This window comes from Ctenopharyngodon idella, chromosome 12 (assembly GCF_019924925.1).
Source record: "Ctenopharyngodon idella isolate HZGC_01 chromosome 12, HZGC01, whole genome shotgun sequence".
NCBI lineage: Eukaryota > Metazoa > Chordata > Actinopteri > Cypriniformes > Xenocyprididae > Ctenopharyngodon > Ctenopharyngodon idella.
The window spans coordinates 21,414,625-21,434,477 of record NC_067231.1 but is presented as its reverse complement, the minus strand read 5'-3'; the positions used below and the strand labels follow the sequence as shown (position 1 = coordinate 21,434,477).

Sequence of the window (19,853 nt, the reverse complement as noted above, 5' to 3'; positions counted from 1 at the left end):
CCCACCAAAACATGTCAAAATCACTTTTAATTTTGAAATGAAAAACTATTTCATGACACATTATATGTAACTGATGCAGACAAAAAAAAAAAAAAAAAAAAAGTTTATTGAAAGAAGATTTATTGAATTGTTCATTTATAAAAAGTGAATGTATAGGCCTACAGTATGTATTGCTCTTCTGTTTAATTATTTGTCAGTTGGTAGCCTATCAGCTACTCTGAGATGCTTTCTAAAATAAAATCAATGGATGCCACTGTCCGCTGGCTTTTTTTGGCTTCTCTTTCGAATGACAAGGTTGCATTCAGATATCCCAGAAGAGTTCCACATCTCCTATGATATTCCTGTGCTCCTCTTTAACATTTAAATTGACCTTAGAGCAATTTTCTGGATTGCTCCTGTGTCAGCGAGTGTCCGGCGCCAGTAGAATGCGAGTTCTTATTTAAAAGAAAGGAAGTGGGCTGAAATTATGTTTTTGAGATAAGCTTGCCAACCAACTGTAGTGACGAAGGAATCCATGGCCCTTGAAAATGGCCTATCCTCCGGCTAGAATTACAGAACGCAGGACCGGCACAGTCTCTCGCTGAACAAAGGCATTTCTCAGAGCCAAATAAAGAGCTATGCTGTTTTCCAGAGTCCTCTATATGAACATAAAACTGATTAATGCATTTGTGATGAACAGACGCCATACTGTTTAGTATTAAATGTCACTCATAATAAGTGTCTTAACCTGTGAACTGCAGCTCAGTTGATGTATGCTGTTATACTTTCGTGGATTCCTTCATTCTATTTGGTAATTTGTACCAATGACTGTTTAACTGTGTTCCAGTGGTTACCATGGAAGTGTGTGTTGGGACAAATAGCACAGTGGATTAGAGGCCATATTCAAACAGGCTGTCAATTTTAGCTGTGAACTGAGAACATTGCGTCATTCCGGACTTAATCATCAGATCATCTCCTTGATAGCACTATTCTCACTATTCCAACATACACACACATTCTCCTTTCTTTCCGCTAACTGACGGCGAGATCCACGTGTTTCGAATCATCTGGAGGAATATTTGTCCTTTGATTTTCGTGAAATATCTGGGCAAAGGCCAGTCGCGCCTCCATGACCATCAATGTCTGGTCCGACTCTGAAGTTCACTTAATCTTAATGACGGATCAGAAGGCCTCCCAGCTCGAGGTCAAAATATTCCTGATTCTTTCATGACCCAGCTAGATAAAAATGTCATTTGTTTTTGTTTAGTTCCTGGTGAAGACCTTTGATGATCTAACAAGAGAGCAATTTGAACGGTCGATTTGAAAGTTACGGTTTCACTGTAGCTAACATGCGGTCAGTTCAGTTTTAAATACAAACATACACACTCTGTCTGTCTCTGTTCATTGGCCTGGCTGTTGAAATTGTTAACACTGTAAACCAAGCTTCATATAAATGTATAAAAAATATTAAATACATCTAAAATAAAAAATAATGAAAATATAAATGTTATAAATATATATATATATATGTGGTATTTTTAAATCTGTATTCAACCTCTGTAAGATATTTCCTAATTATATATTGACAGAATATTACACACACACACACACACACACATATATATATATATATATATATATAAAACACGGCTATCACTACACAACACCCTTAGCAACCACTCTTAGCAACGTAAACTGTATGTTCTCAATTGATATTGTGAGTTTATTACCTGCATTCAGATTTAGCATTTTCCTTCAGGTCAATCCTATGTTCATAATAAAACATCTGTTTGAATGTCTGATGTATTATCTTGTCCTTTTAACAGTTTTTGACAGCGCTTGTCAAAGCATTTGTCAGTTGCGTCTTGTTCCGTGTTCTCTTCGCTACCGACTGACACACTCATAAAAACAGTCTTTGCCGCCATCTAATGGCGTAATAATGTAACTTCTGTTGCTGTTCACAGTCACTGACTATTTTTTCTGGCGGAAGGAAGGCTTTTAGTGAAAGTTTACTTCATGAAAGTTGCATTGATACTATTTTTGGTTTTAATATTTGTATTGTGTGGTAACGGTTTTATAAAAGCAATAAGGTACTCAAGGCTAGTGCTGTATTATGAATAAGTCACGGCTGAAGGGCGTTAGGCACGACGCAAAGCGGAGATACAGCACAGCCTCTCGTACTTTCGTACCTTATTGCTTATACAGTATATATATATATATATATACATACATATATATATATATATATATATATATATATACATATATATATACATATACATATATATATTTATATATATATAAACTATACAGCAACCCAAATGGTCGGCAATTCTGAAACCAACCAAAATTTAATTAAAAAATTAATTAAAAATAATTATAAACAAGTTACTTGAATTAGCTCAAAATTAAAGGGCAACACATTACAATAAGGATCCATTGTAACACTTTATTTTACAGTGTCCTCGTTACACGTTACATGTACTGTAGTTACTATAGTAATAACTACATAATTACATGCAACTAACCCTAAACCTAACCTTAGTCCTAAAGTAAGTACAGTACATGTTGTTAATTAATATTGCTCAGTACTTAAATGTATAATTACACTGTAACACGGACACCTTAAAATAAAGGGTTACACTTTATTTTAAGGTGTATTTGTTACACTGTAATTATACATTTAAGTACTGAATAATATTAAATAACTACAAGTACTTACTATAGGGTTAGGATTAGGGTTTGGTTTAGGGTTAGTTGCACGTAATTATGTAGTTATTACAGTACATGTAACAAGGACACTAAAATAAAGTGTTACCAAATAAAGGGTTACACTTTATTTTAAGGTGTCCGTGTTACAGTGTAATTATACATTTAAGTCTGAGTAATAATAATTAACTACATGTACTTACTACAGGGTTAGGGTAAGGATGAGGGTTTAGTTTAGTGTTAAATGCATGTAATTATGCATAATTTATAGTTATTACTATAGCAACTACATGTAACGTATAACAATGACACTAAAATAAAGTGATTCCAAATAAAGTATAATGGTTCCATTTATTAACCTTAGTTAATGTTAAATTCAACATTTACTAATACAAAAATCAAAAGTTGTACATTAAGACTTGAGCTAACATGAACTAACAATCAGCACTTGTATTTTTATTAACTAGCATTAACAAAATTAATTAATACTGTGACAAATGTATTGCTCATTGTTAGCTATTGTTAGGATCTTACTGTAAAGTGTTACCAATTAAAAAAAAAAAAAAAAAAAAAAAACAGCATAAAAACATATAAAATATTTACACTGGAATGTTTATTTTTTATGACTTAAATACATCTGTCACAGAGTCATATTCAAGATGCATCACAAAAAGCAAACAAGTTACAACAGAAACCTCTATGACATGGGACCAACCATCAAAAATACAATACTGAAATATATTATTTGGATCAATAAATGCATAATGCAAAAATATACAGATATGATGCTTTTTAATTGTTTTGGCTTGCATTGTGCACAGTATAAAGGTATCAAGACAAATATACTATATAATTTAACAATAATACCCCACCTGGAATGGCAGTTGCAAACAGTTCAATGATTTAACTGGAATACGTAAGGTGGGATGTGGTATATAATGCCTCGTCGCTGTGGGGTTGTGTTGAATGCATACTGAAAGAACAAGGCCCGAACACACCGGTGTGTCAGAGCAGTGCATTTTACCCACATGATCTTGAGCACCAGCTGACATCACTGTACATTAACCAGGAAGATGAAACATTTTTACAATCCTTCAGGAGAAAGTCCAGTTTCAACATATTTTTGCAAATCAACAAACGGTTTGTGCAAATACAATTTTTTTTCTTTCTTTTTTTGTAGAAAAAAACACACTGCAAACATTAACAAATTTTTGAAACATTGCAACAGACACATTTACGATGTTGCTTGCAAAAAGCTGCCCTTTTTCATCTGGGAAATTGTTTCACTTAATTATTAGGGCATACATAAGGATTAATGAATAAATATATACTATATTCACAATGAATCTGTTAAGTAATAATCATTGCAAAACGAACGTGGTATAGTTTTACAGAATTAACGATGCTTTACTAAACAAACTACCTTTTTGGTTATGTCCTTGGACCATAACTTGCATTTCATTTAAAATATCTATGGCTTTATTGACAAAATGAATGCTGTGAAATTAGTAATTATGCACTTACAAATCATCCAAATATTCATGATTGTGTGTTCATATAAAGTGGCACAAATTTGCAGTACAAGCAAAATAAGGTTGCACCTTCCTCTGCAAAAGGTCAAAAGTGGTCCGATTCAAAACAGTCCAGATATCAAAACTCCTATTACAGTAAAAGTCGTGGGATGCAAATATACTGTATATATTAAAAGTGCAGTTTTTCTCATTCCTTCAACCTGTAAAACATAAGTGGTTTTCATTTCCTTTCATAACAGTGGATTACCCTGCACAGAAACAAACAAATTACATGAATCTTCAAATGTGAACAATCACACACCACAAACCACCATCGTATGGTAAACATCGCACAACTCAAGGTATTTTTCAATGAAACACATTCTGTGGAACAAATGTCACGCACTCTTTCCCTGGAACTACATAATAGCTTTTTAATTTGAAAAGGGCTCTCATGTTTGGTAACAGAGTCTGTAGTGATGGGATCATTTTTCATTCATCCAGTGTTTCTCAACACTGAAACACAATCGATTTGAAACAGATGTAATGTGAAGGGGATTATGCCACTTCATACATCAATAGTAGGAGCAAACCATTCTTAATGGGCAGTGAAATTAGCGGATACATCGATCTGTCATTGCAAGTAAACACATTAACTGAATTTTAACCAGCCGTCAAATCACCTAACTCCACTCTTAACCGAAAAACACCACAATAGAGCAAAACAGCATGTTTGCAGGAGTAAAAATCCCATTCATTTTCTCCACAGAGAACTTGTATAATATTTAACCCAGTCCAACCAGGAGCTTGGAGGTTGTTAAGCAATGATATAATAATAATATAGTGGGGTTTGTAAGATTTTTAAATGTTTCTGAAAGACGTCTCATGCTGCATTTACAAAATATAGTTAAACAATAATCGTGCAAAATATTATTTCAATTTAAAACATTTTTTTTTTAATATGTAATTATTCCTGAATTTTCAGCATCATTACTCCAGTCTTCAGTGTCACATGATCCTTCAGAAATCATTCTGATAAAGAAACATTTATTATTATCTATGTTGAAAACAGTTGTGCTGCTTAATATTTTTGTGGAAACTGTGATAATTTTTTCAGGTTTCTTTAATGAACAAGCATTCATTAAAGAAATACAGTTTACACTAGTGTGTTTTTGTTTTAAAACGGCGTTTTAAAATGAAAACGATCCTCGTCTACACTGCCGTTTCCACAGTGCTTCAGAAACTATCTCCGTCTACACTACACGACTTGTGTGCACGACTTGACTTGCATGTGTGTACAAGTGTAAACAGTTGCTTCTTGCGCATATAGGCAGCGGCAGTATTAAAAAAAAAATGCAGAGTTGAACTGCACAATGACTGCTAAAAATTACAACAAAGCCAGCAAAGATTGCAGTTCAGTCTCCATGTTATTGTTCACACGGTCATCAAGGATACCAAAGCAAACATGGGCAGCCATGCCATCGTTTTCAAAAGTCTCCGTTTAGGTCTGTTTATACTGAAACGCAACCCCGGTGTTTTTAAACTAAAACGAGCTCTGCAGTGTTTTCTAAAGTCTCCGTTTTCGAGGTTCGAAAGCGCTGGCGTAATGTAAATAACAGGTGTAACCGTAGCAAAACTTATGCGTTTTAAAACGAAAACGCACTAGTGTAAACGGGGCCTCAGAAACGATCTCCGTCTACACTACACGGCCGAAAACGCATGTCACATGAACCGTTCGTGCACACTGGGCATGCGCGTACAAGTGTAAACAGTTGCCTCTTGCACTTGTAGGAAGCTGCAGTATTAAAAAAATGCAGAGTTTAACTGCACAATGGCTGCTAAAAATGACAACAAAGCCAGCAAAGATTGCAGTTCAGTCTCCATGTTATTGTTTACACGGTCGTCAAGGATACGCAGAGCGAATGTGGGCAGCCACGCCATCGTTTTCACAAGTCTCCATTTTGGTTCGTGAGGCCCCATTTACACTTGTGCGTTTTCGTTTTAAAACGAAAACGATCCTCATCCACACTGGCGTTTCAGAAACGATCTCCGTCTACACTACACGGCCGAAAACGCATGTCACATGACCGTTCGTGCACACTGGGCATGCGCGTACAAGTGTAAACAGTTGCCTCTTGCGAATGTAGGAAGCTGCAGTATTAAAAAAATGCTGAGTTTAACTGCTCAACAGCTGCTAAAATGACAACAAAGTCAGCAAAGATTGCAGTTCAGTCTTCATGTTATTGTTTACACGGTCGTCAAGGATACGCAGAGAGTCTCAGTTTTGGTCCGTTTATACTGAAATGCAACCCCAGCGTTTTTAAACTAAAACGGGGTCTGCAGCGTTTTCGAAAAAGTCTCCGTTTTCGAGGTTCGAAAATGCCAGCGCAGTGTAAACGACAGGTGTAACCGTAGCAAAACGTATGCGTTTTAAAACGAAAACGCACTAGTGTAAACGGGGCCTTAAAGAACAGCATTTATTTGAAATATCTTTACTTTAATATATATATATATATGTGTGTGTGTGCGCGTGTGTGTATATACAGTCAAACCACAATTTATTCAGACACCTTATACATTTCATTCATTAATACAGTTTATTCACTATAGTTTAAAAAAATGGTAATAAAATATGACAAGATCTCAGAGTTAAACTGTATCAGAAAAAAATAATCTTAGATAACACTTAAGCAAAACATGGTCAGGTCAAAGTGTCTGAATAATTTTTGGTCCCAAATTTTTATCAATTTTACTGGTAGTCCACTGTATGATGAATTTTTGGGTATAATATGTCACAGTTTACTTTATTTTGCTATCCTCACTTACATAAATGAACCATAGTGTCCTGCACCCACTAGTAAAAATATATCAAAAATGTCTGAATAATTTTTGGTTTGACTGTAATATACACATTTTCGTTAAATATTTTGTACTTCAATCATAAAAGATCTTAAATACACACTCTTGTAGCTTCTAATAAAGGAATCTGTAATTTTAAGAATACTTAGAGCTGGTTGGTTTTGTTCATGACTTTGAAGTCTTTCAGTCTGAAGAAGCTTTTGAAACCCCTATGGTGAAAATTAATGGGAAAAATACACTCAGAACAAAGGCTGCTGAAAAAGTGGGCGCTTACTGTTGGGCTCTATTGGCTGAGGCAATTTCAAGTTCTGAGGAAAAGCAGTGCTTTGTTTCACGTTGCATTGATAATCAACATTGTAACAGTCAGAGCCATGATTTATGAGTCCCACAGAGTTGACCAGCAACTTCATCCTCTGCAGAGAGGATGCAAGAATTGATTAGGCTAAGTGTTCACTCATTACAACTGTGAGCTGTTGTAAATTGTGCGTTTGGAGAGGAAAAGGGTAGTTTTGGAGCTTTGAGGCGACTCAAGTGTCGAGAAGACCACACGTCTACGTGATGGAACGCTCGTATCATCCTAAAGAGTGCTGCTGAGAATCTCCGACACTTGTTCATTCGTTAGCTCATCCGAATCTACATCATGAGCTTCTGCTGTAGTGCCGTATCCCGATCCGGTCTCTCCGGCGGCTGCTCCTCTCGATCCCTTCTCCTCCTCCTCCCAATGTGGGGCATCTCTGCAGGGTGACGTCTTGCTGCACGACTCCACAAAGATCCTGCGAACGTTGGGCTTAGATTCCCTGTAGGTCGCCCTGTACTCATCCAAACTGTAGGAGTTAGTGGGAGAGAGCGGCGTCTCCAGCGGCAGGTCCATATCACTCTGTCTGGTGTAGATGCCTTCGGATAGCGAGGGAGTGTGACTTTCGCTCTGTACACGCAGCCAGCGGTGCGGCCCGCCAAAATAACTCCTCTGGGGATGGCTTTTCGACAGCATCTTACGTTTCGTTGGTGGGTCGGCCAGGAACTTGCAGCGGGATGGCTTGTCTGTGGCTTTCACAGAATAAGAAGACAGCGACAGGTCCTCCATGTCCTTGGTGCATGATTCGGTCTCCAGGATGGATTTTGAGCAAGCGCTGTACTTGAGATCGTGCATCTGAAGGACATCGGGTGCGCTACCACTGAGGACGTGCACGGCCTGATGGGAGAGATCTTGGGCTGAGGAGTAAACTAAGTCCAGGTCACGAGGGCTCAGAGCGTCACTGGAGTCATAGTCACTGTCTGTGGGGAGAAAGACCTCCGAGCAGCCCTCTTCATCTGAACCCGGTTGGGACTCTGCAACAAATGTGGGTTGATAATAAGTATGGAAATATTAAGTCCAGTGTATGTGAATCAGACAAGCAAAACACAATTTTAATAATAAAATAAACATTTTAAAAGGATAGTTCTTTTTTGAAGCCCTTTTTTGAAATAGTCGATATACCGCTCAAAAGTTTAGGGTCGGTTGAGTTTTTTTATGTTTTTGAAAGAAGTCTCTTATGCTCACCAAGGCTGCATTTATTTGATCAAAAATACAGTAAAAATAGCAATATTGTAAAAAATTCTTTTAATTTAAAATACATTTTTTTTTTAAAAAAATTGTATATATTTTAAAATGTAATTTATTCCTGTGTTGGCAAAGCTACATTTTCAGCAGCCATTACTCCAGTCACATGATCCTTCAAAAATCATTCTAATATGCTGATTTGGTGCTCAAGAAACATTCGTTATTATCAGTGCTGAAAATAGTTTTGCTCATTAATATTTTTTGTGGAAACATTTATTTGAAATAGATTTTTTGTAAAGTCTTTACTGCCATTTTTGATCAATTTAATGCAAACTTGCTGAAAAAAGTATTCATTTCTTAAAAAAAAAGCATTCTTACTGACCCCAAACTTTTGAAAGCTACTGTATATTTATTAAACAGATAAAATTACTGTGACATCACACATACTGTTAAGCATTATATAATGTATTATTACACAGCTCAGTGGAATACTTGATTCTGATTTATCAATCGCGCCACCCAGCGGTATGTTATTCCCAGATAACAACCGCTAAAAACAGATAACACAGGCTCATCCAGGTGACTGAAGTCAGCAGCGCTATACACTTGCTAGGAACATTTTTTCCTCATAGAAGTTTTGCGTTTGGTGAGGTAATAAAATATTAAAATGCAGTCAAATCAATATTTTGTGTGCAGTTATTTAATTATGTCATCTGGAATCGCAGACTCGCTCTCTCGTTTCATACAAATGCAGCTGGTGCCATCTTGTGACTATTGTTTTGTTTACTGTAATGGATTATTAGATAACAAACAGGTACGATTTTAAATCAGTTTCATCTCAGATCAATATCTCTTATTCCCATAATTATTTATGTGGCGAAATGCCGTGTAATATGTGGTATGACTGTACCGTATCTCTTAAATGTCCATCTAGTTTGAACTTGACACTTGCTAGCAACTGCTCTCTCCGCGGAAGCTTTGCGTTTAAAGAGCTAATAATATATTTTGACTTAGATCAATATTTCATGTCTAATTATTTACTTAAGTCGCAAGTAGCCATGTAATAAGCTGGATAATGTACATCCAGCCGGTTGTTATCGCAGAATAAACCCCTTCAGGCTGATGCAAGACCCCTCCGCTTTGTGTCGGGGTCCTGATCACCCTGTCAGGGTTTATTCTGCGATAACAACTGGCTGGATGTACATTATCCCTTACATAATGTTTGTTAAATTTAATAAAAGTTACTATAAAGTGATATCTATGATTTAAAGTGAAGAAATATACATAGTTTCTTTCTGAAAAATCAACAAAAACAGTGTTAATTTAATGTTGCGGGTTGTTGAGTTTACATCCCATACACATAATGCAATAATTATAAATCCTGAGAAATGTGGAATATAAAAGTTAGAAAATAAAAGTTAAAAACACCCAGCAGACAGGCAATACGCATCTTTATTGTGCACATTTGACCACATAAGTAATAATATTTAAACTGACTTAACATCTGTTTTTAATTGTACACATTTCTTAAAACATTAAAAATAAATTTAAGGCGTATTTATCAGTATTGCATGATTTTTATTTTATCACACACTGCACTGGCAAGACTGAGAATCATTAAATTATCAATATTTGGTGTTAAATGATGACCGAGGTCTATAAATTATAATAATTTGCCAATCCTTAGTTTGTTCTTATACAGACTGAAATCTAAAGGACCCCAAATTTCCAACAATCACAGGGTGACAGTTACTTAAGTGCCTCTGCTGAGTGCTGCAATTTCATCTATTTCTTGAAAATTGGTGTCTTTTGTCAAATTTTTGATGGCACAATTTTAGAAACACTTCTTCCTTTTGTGCCACCCTGTAATGCCCTACAAATACAAAGCTTTAACATCGAAGAGTTGCATTCGAATTACGCCAGATTCACTGATTTATTTCCTGGAAAAACTTTCTTTTGTGTTCTAAAGGCTGTCAACAAATGCCACATTCTCACTACTTAAATATGCAAATATCATTGCAAATACAATACATATTTAAATGCGACACAAACATGTAGTCAAGCACGACACATATTTTTATACCTGGATGAATGGCAGCTATTGAAAAATAGCATTTACCAATTGTGGGCTTTCGTCTCCTCATTTCTGGAGAGGGCGAGGGAGTGGGCACGTAGTCTGTGTTAGAGGACGTGGAGTCATTCTTCTGGACAGGAGGCTCCACGCTGACATCTACTAGCCAGATGATAGGCACCCAACCGAGAGGCTGTTTATAGCGGGCGTACTGCAGGGCATTAGTGATCCAGCGGACGTCTCGCCACATCTCGTCCAATTGCTTCAAACACACAAAGAAAAAAACACAGAGAGGTTAAGTATGCTCTTATTTCATTGGCATTGCTGAAAATAAGGTTAGTTTGAGAACTAAAGGGTGCCATTTAAATGTTGATTCGATAAAAATGCAAATCGCAGCTTTCACTGTGAGAAACGTAGTATTTCCCCCACACAAACATCGCAAGCACTTTCCCCACAAACATCACAAAGCTTTTCAAACCATTAAAGCGCATCACACAAAAGCTTCAAAAGGAGGCCACAGAAAACTTGCTGTGAAGTCTGAAGGGGCATGACCGTGACTAATATCATAATTTATTTTGTGTCATCTTCCTCTGTTCACCAATCACAGCACGTCAGAGCTGAATTGTACATATTGCTCCTATTTAGTGTGCAAAAGCGAAATGAGAGGTAAAATGTGTTTTCAATCAGAGCAGTTAACCTCCATGCAGTGAATCTTCACAACTACCGCTTTCATATTTTCCATCCTTGAGACGTACTATAGCAATTGTATTTACAAGGAGCTTATTTCAAATTGGAAGGAAAAAGGCTGAACAAAAATGCAGCAGGGTAGACGAAAAAACCCTGCAATCTGAGCTCTTTCTAGCAAATGCCATGAGAGATCCAGCTTATGAGAATGAGCCTTGACACCACAGGATGACTCCTTTGGAAAATATGCCGGGCTTCTAACGACAAAGAGGGGACTCCAGTATGACAAGGGTAATAATATGGGTTTCTTTAGATTGTGAAATAGACTACTTCAACTAATAAATGTTTGGCTGATGCTGCTGGCTGGGAAATATTGCAACAAATTAAGAGAAAATAAGAATAAATAAGCAGTGTGGCTTTATATCACACCCAGTGCTCTATTATAGCGGCTCTAAATCCAAAAATGAATCACTGGTCTGTTCTGATAGGGTCGTCGACAGCAGGGAAAAATAATGTTAAATGGAAATAATAAAATGCAACTGACCATATAATCATGCATATTTTGGATAGCAAAATGAATAGGCCTGGCCATTAAATGGGATGAGAAAATGATTCCCATTTTTATATGCGCCAAAGGCTGTGCAATCAAACTCAGTATTGTGAGGCAAAATATTTGGCGAAAAATATTACAATACTAGATAGATGCAACACAGACAGGCTGCTTGATCGCCCTTCATTCTGTTAAAGTATAAGCAAAACAACACAAAGACGAAGAAAACACGACTCAAACCACGTTAAATACAGGTTTAGTTTCAAGGAGAAATAATTACCATTATTTGTTTTGTGTAGTGAATTACTGGATGTGAAGAGCAAGAAAACATTAAAATTCAAGAGATACTTTGAAAATAACAGTCAATTTTCCTTTTCTGTCTGTCATGTTAACAATTTGCAAACATTTCATTTCAAGGGCATTTTTCACAATTCACTTGATTTGGTACCATGTTGGTTTAACACTTAGGAATGGAAGTTTGTTTCCGCCACGGAATAAAACAATTTAAAAGATAATAGTGACTTTTTATCTCACAATTCTCACAATTGTGAGTTAACAAAAAAAAAAAAAAAAAAAAAAAAAAAAAAAAAAAAAAAAAATCGCAATTCTGACTTTTTTTCTCGCAATTGCGAGGTTTTATATCGCAATTCTGACTTTTTTTCTTGTAATTGCGAGTTTATATCTCGCAATTCTGACTTCTCAGAATTGTAAACTCGCAATTGCGGGAAAAAAGACTTATTCTCAGAATTGCGAGTTTATATCTCACAATTCTGACTTTATAACTCACAACTGCGACTTTATATCACGCAATTCTGACTTTTTTTCTCACAATTGCGAGGTTTTATATCACAATTCTGACTTTTATTCTTGAAATTTTTACTTTTTTTCTTGTAATTGCGAGTTTACGTCTCGCAATTCTGACTTCTTTACTCGGGATTGCAAACTTGCAATTGCGAGTTATAAAGTCCAATTCTGAGGGAAAAAAGACTTATTCTCAGAATTGCGAGTTTATATCTCACAATTCTGACTTCATATCTCATAATTCTGACTTTATAACTCACAATTGTGACTTTATATCACGCAATTCTGACTTTTTTCTCGCAATTGCGAGGTTTTATATCACAATTCTGATTTTTATTCTTGAAATTTTGACTTTTTTTCTTGTAATTGCAAGTTTACATCTCGCAATTCTGACTTCTTTACTCGGAATTGTAAACTCGCAATTTTGACTTTGTAAAGTTCATATAAGTTGCGAGTTCATATAACGCAATTCTGATATAGGCGTAAACTCACAATTGCGAGAAAAAAGTCAGAATTGTGAGATAAAAAGTCACAATTACCTCTTTTATTTTTTATTCAGTGGCAGAAACAAGGCCTGGTTTCACAGACAGGTCTTAAATTAAGCCAGGATTAGACCTTAGTTCAATTAGGACATTTAAGTAGCTTTTATAAACGTGCCTTAGAAAAAAACATTACTGGTGTGCAGCTTCAGATTATGACACTGACATATTTTAAGATATGTCAGTGAAAATTGCTTTCAGTAAAAACAGCTCAAACATGCATTAGTCTGGGACTAGGCTTAAGCCTTGTCTGTGAAACCGGGGGTTAATGTCCACTGCAAAATCAGAGTCCTGAACTAAAACCAGTTGAGAACTTCTTCAACCAAAAAGTTGCATCGCACAAAAAATCTCTGAGTATTATCAGATTAACTAGAAGCTTATTTTACTCGCATCAAATCAGCAACCTCAACTTAAACTTAACTTAAAGCCAAAAACTTGAGTCTACGAAGTAAATTTGAGCGTCATGCAAGCTCCATCTCAATGACACATCTCGCCACATGCATCTGAAACGCGTGTTTCGCGGTCTGTCCGTTAGCTCTTTGACAGGACCTCACAGCGATATAAACCTGCCCTCTCACATGAAAGCGAAACGCAAAGCACTTTCCAGAGCCGTGCCACTTTGACAGACGTGGCCCTTTCTCATTTGCTGCCTTCTGGAACATTAAGGTTTTCACGCTAATTGATGCCACATTGCTCAGCCACACACACAGTCATGCAGTCACACTCATTGATCGGTATTATTTTTTCCCCTCGTCGCTCTTAGGCGCTGTGTAATCTGTGGTCAGTGTGCCGCTTTTTTCCAGCGCCTCTTGGACCTGACATCACACAAACACTTGTGGTTTTGTGGTCAATCTCAATTAATAGTCCAGACCGGGGTGGCGGAGAGGGATTATTTCAGACCGGCACACTTAACACACGCCTCCCTTTCAAGTCGAATTGTGAGAGAGTCTGCTGAGCTGTTATTGAAATTTCGACACAAGAAAAACAACTTGTTTTACAGTTTATACGTCTAGTAGTTATGCTTTATGACATCAATAAACTATCCTAATTGGATTATTAGTTTAAATTGTTTTTGTAGTTTGATGTATCCAACACTCCCAAGCGGCTGGGAATAAACATGATTCTCAGGACTGAAACATGCATGACGTATTGCTAAAAGTTGTAAGTGAAACAACACAAATGTGGCTAATAAAAGGGAATGAAGCAGTAAAGCATCATTTCAGGTAGCGTACAAACAATAAAAAGCAAAAAAACACCATAGCACTATCCAAAACACCTGTTTGTTGCTATATGTTGCAAAATTGTTCTGGCCCATTAAGTCATTGCGTGCACTGAGAAAAGACAGTATCTGAATCCCTGAAATTACCACGTACAACACCATTCAAACCATTAAAATCCTTAAAAAATACTAAGCAGCGCAGCTGTTTTAACATCGATAACAATAATAAATGTTACTTGAGCACCAAATCGGCATATTAGATGGATTTCTGAAGGATCATGTGACAGACTGGAGTAATGATGCTGAAAATTCAGCTTTGATGCAGGAATAAATGACATTTTAAAATATATTAAAATAGAACACGGTTAGTTTAAATTGTAATAATTTCCAAATTGTACTGTTTTTACTGCATTTTCATAATTTTACTGTTTCACTGTAGAGAATTTCATGTTTGTTCAAGGTAATTCATCAAAAGTTTTAGTGAAAGAATAGTATTTTGGGTAAATGCCCAAACTTCTCGGAGATCAAAACACTGTTAGCTTGGCAAAGGATGAATGCCTTTGAATGCAAAATGCCCGCAGTGCAACAAATTATTTAAATTGGGAGGAAATGGATTTGTTGTGATGGATGTGCAAATGGAGATTCACTTGTAAATTATTCCTGTACTAATGTTATGGCTCCATGATGTACATCAAACTGTACTAAACACAAAATAATACAGATATTATAAAATAGCTATTTGAGATGCAGCTTATGAAAACCTTAAAGTGAAGAAATGAGCAGAAAATGCTACATGGTAGCAAGTATATACTTAAACTTAAAGGATTAGTTTACTTTCAAATGAAAATTACCCCAAGCTTTACTCACCCTCAAGCCATCCTAGGTGTATATGACTTTCTTGTTTCTGACAAAGACAATCAGAGAAATATTAATAAATATCCTGACGCATCCGAGCTTTATAATGGCAATAATATTTCTCCGATTGTCTTCGTCAGAAACAAGAAAGTCATATACACCTAGGATGGCTTGAGGGCGAGTAAAGCTTGGGGTCATTTTCATTTGAAAGTGAACTAATCCTTTGAAATTTGCTTATGATGACAAATTATTTTTATTTTTTATTATATTTATGAGCCCAGGCCTTTATATAGTACTTATAATTTTTGTAAAAAGAAACAGTAAAATAAGCATATTTTGAAATTGTGTGGCTACATCAATATTTAATATAATACTGAATAATGTTATGTAAAAATATATTATAATTTATAAAGATAAATCTTTTTTTTTTGACAAGCAAGAAAAAAAAAAAAAAAAACTAAAAGAGCAAGTATATACTTCAATGCCACCCAAGAAAATACTGCTATATCGAAAATAATTTGCATGTGGTGACAAATTATTAATTTTTTAATTATACTTATGAGTCTAGGCCGTTATATATCACTTAAATATATCACATATTAAAATATTTTATAAAAAGTTTTAATTAATTGTCACACATTTTCGAAAGCATTTGCATAAGGTGACCAATTATGATTTTTTGTTTTTAATTTATATATATATATGTGTCAATTTATAAATTTTAAACAGTACTTTATAATTTTGTAAACAGTTAAATAAATAAAAATAAACAACAGTAAAGGAAACTTGTTTAAAATTTGTTTTGCTCCAAAATTCAATATAACACTAAATATCTTATGTAAAAATATATTATAACTTACAAAGACAAATCTTCATCATTTACTTAGTGAGGAGAAAAAAAAAAAAAAAAAAAGACAAAATTATATTATCCTTCACAGAGGGGCTGCCCCATACCTGAATGTAGTCCAATATGTGCTGTTGTCTCTGTTTGGCTGTGGACACCTCTGAGTCAGTGATGGCCTCTCTGAAAGCCTGCTGGGTAATTAGACCGTCCAGGTCCAGCACAGAGGACAGCCGGCAATAAAGACTGATAAATTTCTCTTTATATGAGCAGAAGTGAACTGCACAGGGAGACAAAATAAAAATACTATAGTTAGTAATTGACACTGTAACAGTAGTGAGATGTTATTGCACTTCTGAAATTGACTTCACTGGGTGGTGTGCTGTATGAAATTGAGCCCCTAGGAAGGTTATCATTAATGTCCCAAAAACACTGACGAATCTTTTTAAAAGACGTTTTTGTAATGGAAATCTGTGGGTGGTTTACAAGTGTATGGTGTTTGGGCTGAAACTACCTCACAGTATAATGTTTAAAAAGTTGTTTGAAACTCTCCCCACAACAGCAGCTGAATAAGCTACTAAGTGTTCTAACTGGCACCGCTGCTAAGCATACAAGCACACGATTTGCCTTGGCTTCTGAAAACAAACCCTGCTATTTGAATGAAAATGATCCGCCATTCTTTAAAACACATTTTATTGGATTATAATATTGATTACTTGTTTAACCTTTCCTTATTTTACACAGTCTGGGCTCAGCGAGGGGGGTGGGTGGCTGTTTGGCTAGCCGTGGTGCGCACCGCCACCCCGCTGGTGTCTGCATGTGTGTGTGTGTGTCTGCTTGATTTACTAGAGGTCCTAAGGGAGTGTGACTGGGGGCAGAGGGGGGAGGAATCTGTGGATTTTTATAAGGCCAACTGAGCTAATATTGTAGGGGTTGAAACAGAAGCCAGTGTACCGAGCTCAAACATTTGAAGAGGGAGGTTGAGGAACCCCGAGTGTGGTGTGTAGGGGTTGGTCTGTCCCGGGGCAGAGCAAACGTCGTCTGAGGCGGGCAGCAGCAGAAGAAAGGACACATTGTGACCCAGCTCCAGCACCTCGTGTGTGTAGAGACGGAAGTGCTTGGCCTGTGTGGGACACACATACACACACAGACTTTAACCCACGGGGGTTGGAGGGTAACAATGTTATGCCGTAACTAAGTAGCAAAAATCCTAAAACTATATGGATATCTTAAATAATACAGACAAAAAATAAAGATATTCTGACAAATGTATGGAAAGAGTATCTATAGTATTAGTATTTATTTTATATCTATCCATCCATCCATCCATATCTATTTATATTTAGTATGTCTATTAGTCTTTCTATTTATCCATCTATTCATCCATTCATCTATTTATATATGATCGATCGATCTATCTATCTATCTATCTATCTATCTATCTATCTATCTATCTATCTATCTATCTATCTTTGCTGTGTCTATCTATCTATCTTTGCTGTGTCTATCTATCTATCTATGCTGTCTATCTATCTATCTATCTATCTATATTTGCAATGTCTATCTATCCATCCATCTATCTATCTATCTATCTATCTATCTATCTTTGCTGTGTCTATCTATCTATCTATCTATCTATCTATCTATCTATCTATCTATCTATCTATCTATCTTTGCAGTGTCTATCCATCCATCCATCCATCTATCTATATTTGCAGTGTCTATCTATCATCCATCCATCCATCTATCTATCTATCTATCTATCTATCTATCTATCTATCTATCTATCTATCTATCTATCTATCTATCTATATTTGCTGTCTATCTATCTATCTATCTATCTATATTTGCTGTGTCTGTCTATCTATCTATCTATCTATCTATCTATCTATCTATCTATATTTGCAGTGTCTATCTATCCATCCATCATCCATCCATCCATCTATCTATATTTGCTGTCTATCTATCTATATTTGCTGTCTATCTATCTATCTATCTATCTATCTATCTATCTATCTATCTATCTATCTATATTTGCTGTCTATCTATCTATCTATCTATGCTGTGTCTGTCTATCTATCTATCTATCTTGCTGTGTCTATCTATCTATCTATCTATCTATGCTGTCTATCTGCAGTGTCTATCTATCTATCTATTCCATCTATCTATCTGTCTATCTATCTATTGCTGTCTATCTATCTATCTATCTATCTATCTATCTGTCTATCTATCTATCTATATTTGCTGTCTATCTATCTATCTATCTATGCTGTGTCTGTCTATCTATCTATCTTTGCTGTGTCTATCTATCTATCTATCTATCTATCTATCTATCTATCTATCTATCTATCTATCCTGTCTATCTATCCATCTATATTTGCAGTGTCTATCTATCCATCCATCATCCATCTATCCATCTATCTATCTATCTTTGCTGTGTCTATCTATCTATCTATATTTGCAGTGTCTATCTATCCATCCATCATCCATCCATCCATCCATCCATCCATCCACCCATCCATCCATCCACCCATCCATCCATCAATGCTTCTATAGATCTCAAAATTCACACTACCCAAGGTTTATATATAGCTTTAAACTTAAATCTCTCTTTTCAAGCAGTCCAAGTTTTCAAATTAAATGCCTGAATAACTTTAAGCTATTTTAATCATTTTAAAATGAAAGTATATTGACAAACTTTACTTTTTTAATTATTGTGGTGCTTAACACCAAGTTACCACAGAGTTGTCCTGTAGACTGCAGTACCTGGTGGAGAGGTAGATTGATATGGTGCAGCAGACTCTTAATGGCCATCTGGAGCTCAGAGAAGAGGAGGCAGTCTGTAGCCTGATCTGCTCTTTCCACCTCCACAGGGCCAGACAGTGACTGCAGCCATTCCCACTCATCCCTGGGTGGGAAAAGACAGCGTTCAGTCAACATACACACAGCTCTATATTACTGTTTCCAGAAGTGCCCTTGACAGAGTGGTTTCCAAAGGCTAGTGGGATGGCATGTTAGGTCTTAAGGAGTAAGTTTTGGTGAGATGCTACTGACCAACCACTAAAAACCATTCCTTTTAATCTGAACATTCTACACTAAGAACATCTAAGTTGTTAAATGTTGTTAAATGTCCAATAATAATAGATAAGTGACAACACTTTCAAAAATCAAAAAGCCTAGTTGCTGCATTCTGTAAGAGTTGAAGGCGATTCAGCAATACACAAGAAAGCCCCAGATAAAACAAATTACAATAGTCCAACCTTGAAAATATAAAAAGCCTGTATAACCTGCTTCAAATCATTAAAAGACAAAAAGGGTTTAATTTTTGCAATGCGCCTTAAATGAAAGAAGCAAGCCTTCACCACCGAATTTACATGCTTATCAAATTTAAGCTCTGCAATAAAAGATAATTCCTAGATTCTTTGCTTGCTTATGTACATTAGAGGCAAGAGGGCCTAAACAATCAATGTGCGTGGGTGACCTAATGGAGCCAAATAAAAAAAATTGGCAAAGTATAGAGAAAAACAGATATTTACAATGAGGTAATATAATTTAAAATTCATTTAATTTTCACTAAATTTCACAAAAACTGTGAGAAGATGAAAAGTATCAGCTCACAGTATGCGGGTAAGATGATGACGGGGCAAAATAGAGCATTTTGGTCTTAGTCTCAAGGACACCCTCAAGGCTAGTGT

General features: G+C 35.9%; 1 protein-coding gene across 5 annotated transcripts in view; it reads right to left on the bottom strand.

The window, feature by feature from the left end:
* Positions 1–3,279: 3,279 nt before the first annotated feature.
* The window catches only part of ankfn1 (ankyrin repeat and fibronectin type III domain containing 1), an 88,292-nt gene continuing 71,718 nt past the window's right edge, over positions 3,280–19,853 (bottom strand). For 4 of the 5 annotated variants that reach the window (XM_051915124.1, XM_051915126.1, XM_051915123.1 and 1 more), the window contains 5 exons: positions 18,925–19,066; positions 17,113–17,281; positions 16,272–16,438; positions 10,682–10,931; positions 3,280–8,387 (listed from right to left, as the gene is read on the bottom strand). In XM_051915124.1, the coding sequence (XP_051771084.1) occupies positions 7,636–8,387; positions 10,682–10,931; positions 16,272–16,438; positions 17,113–17,281; positions 18,925–19,066 (1,480 nt within the window). In that variant the 3' untranslated portion in view covers positions 3,280–7,635. The remainder of the gene's footprint in view (positions 8,388–10,681; positions 10,932–16,271; positions 16,439–17,112; positions 17,282–18,924; positions 19,067–19,853) is intronic. The other variant, XM_051915125.1, reaches the window with a different exon arrangement.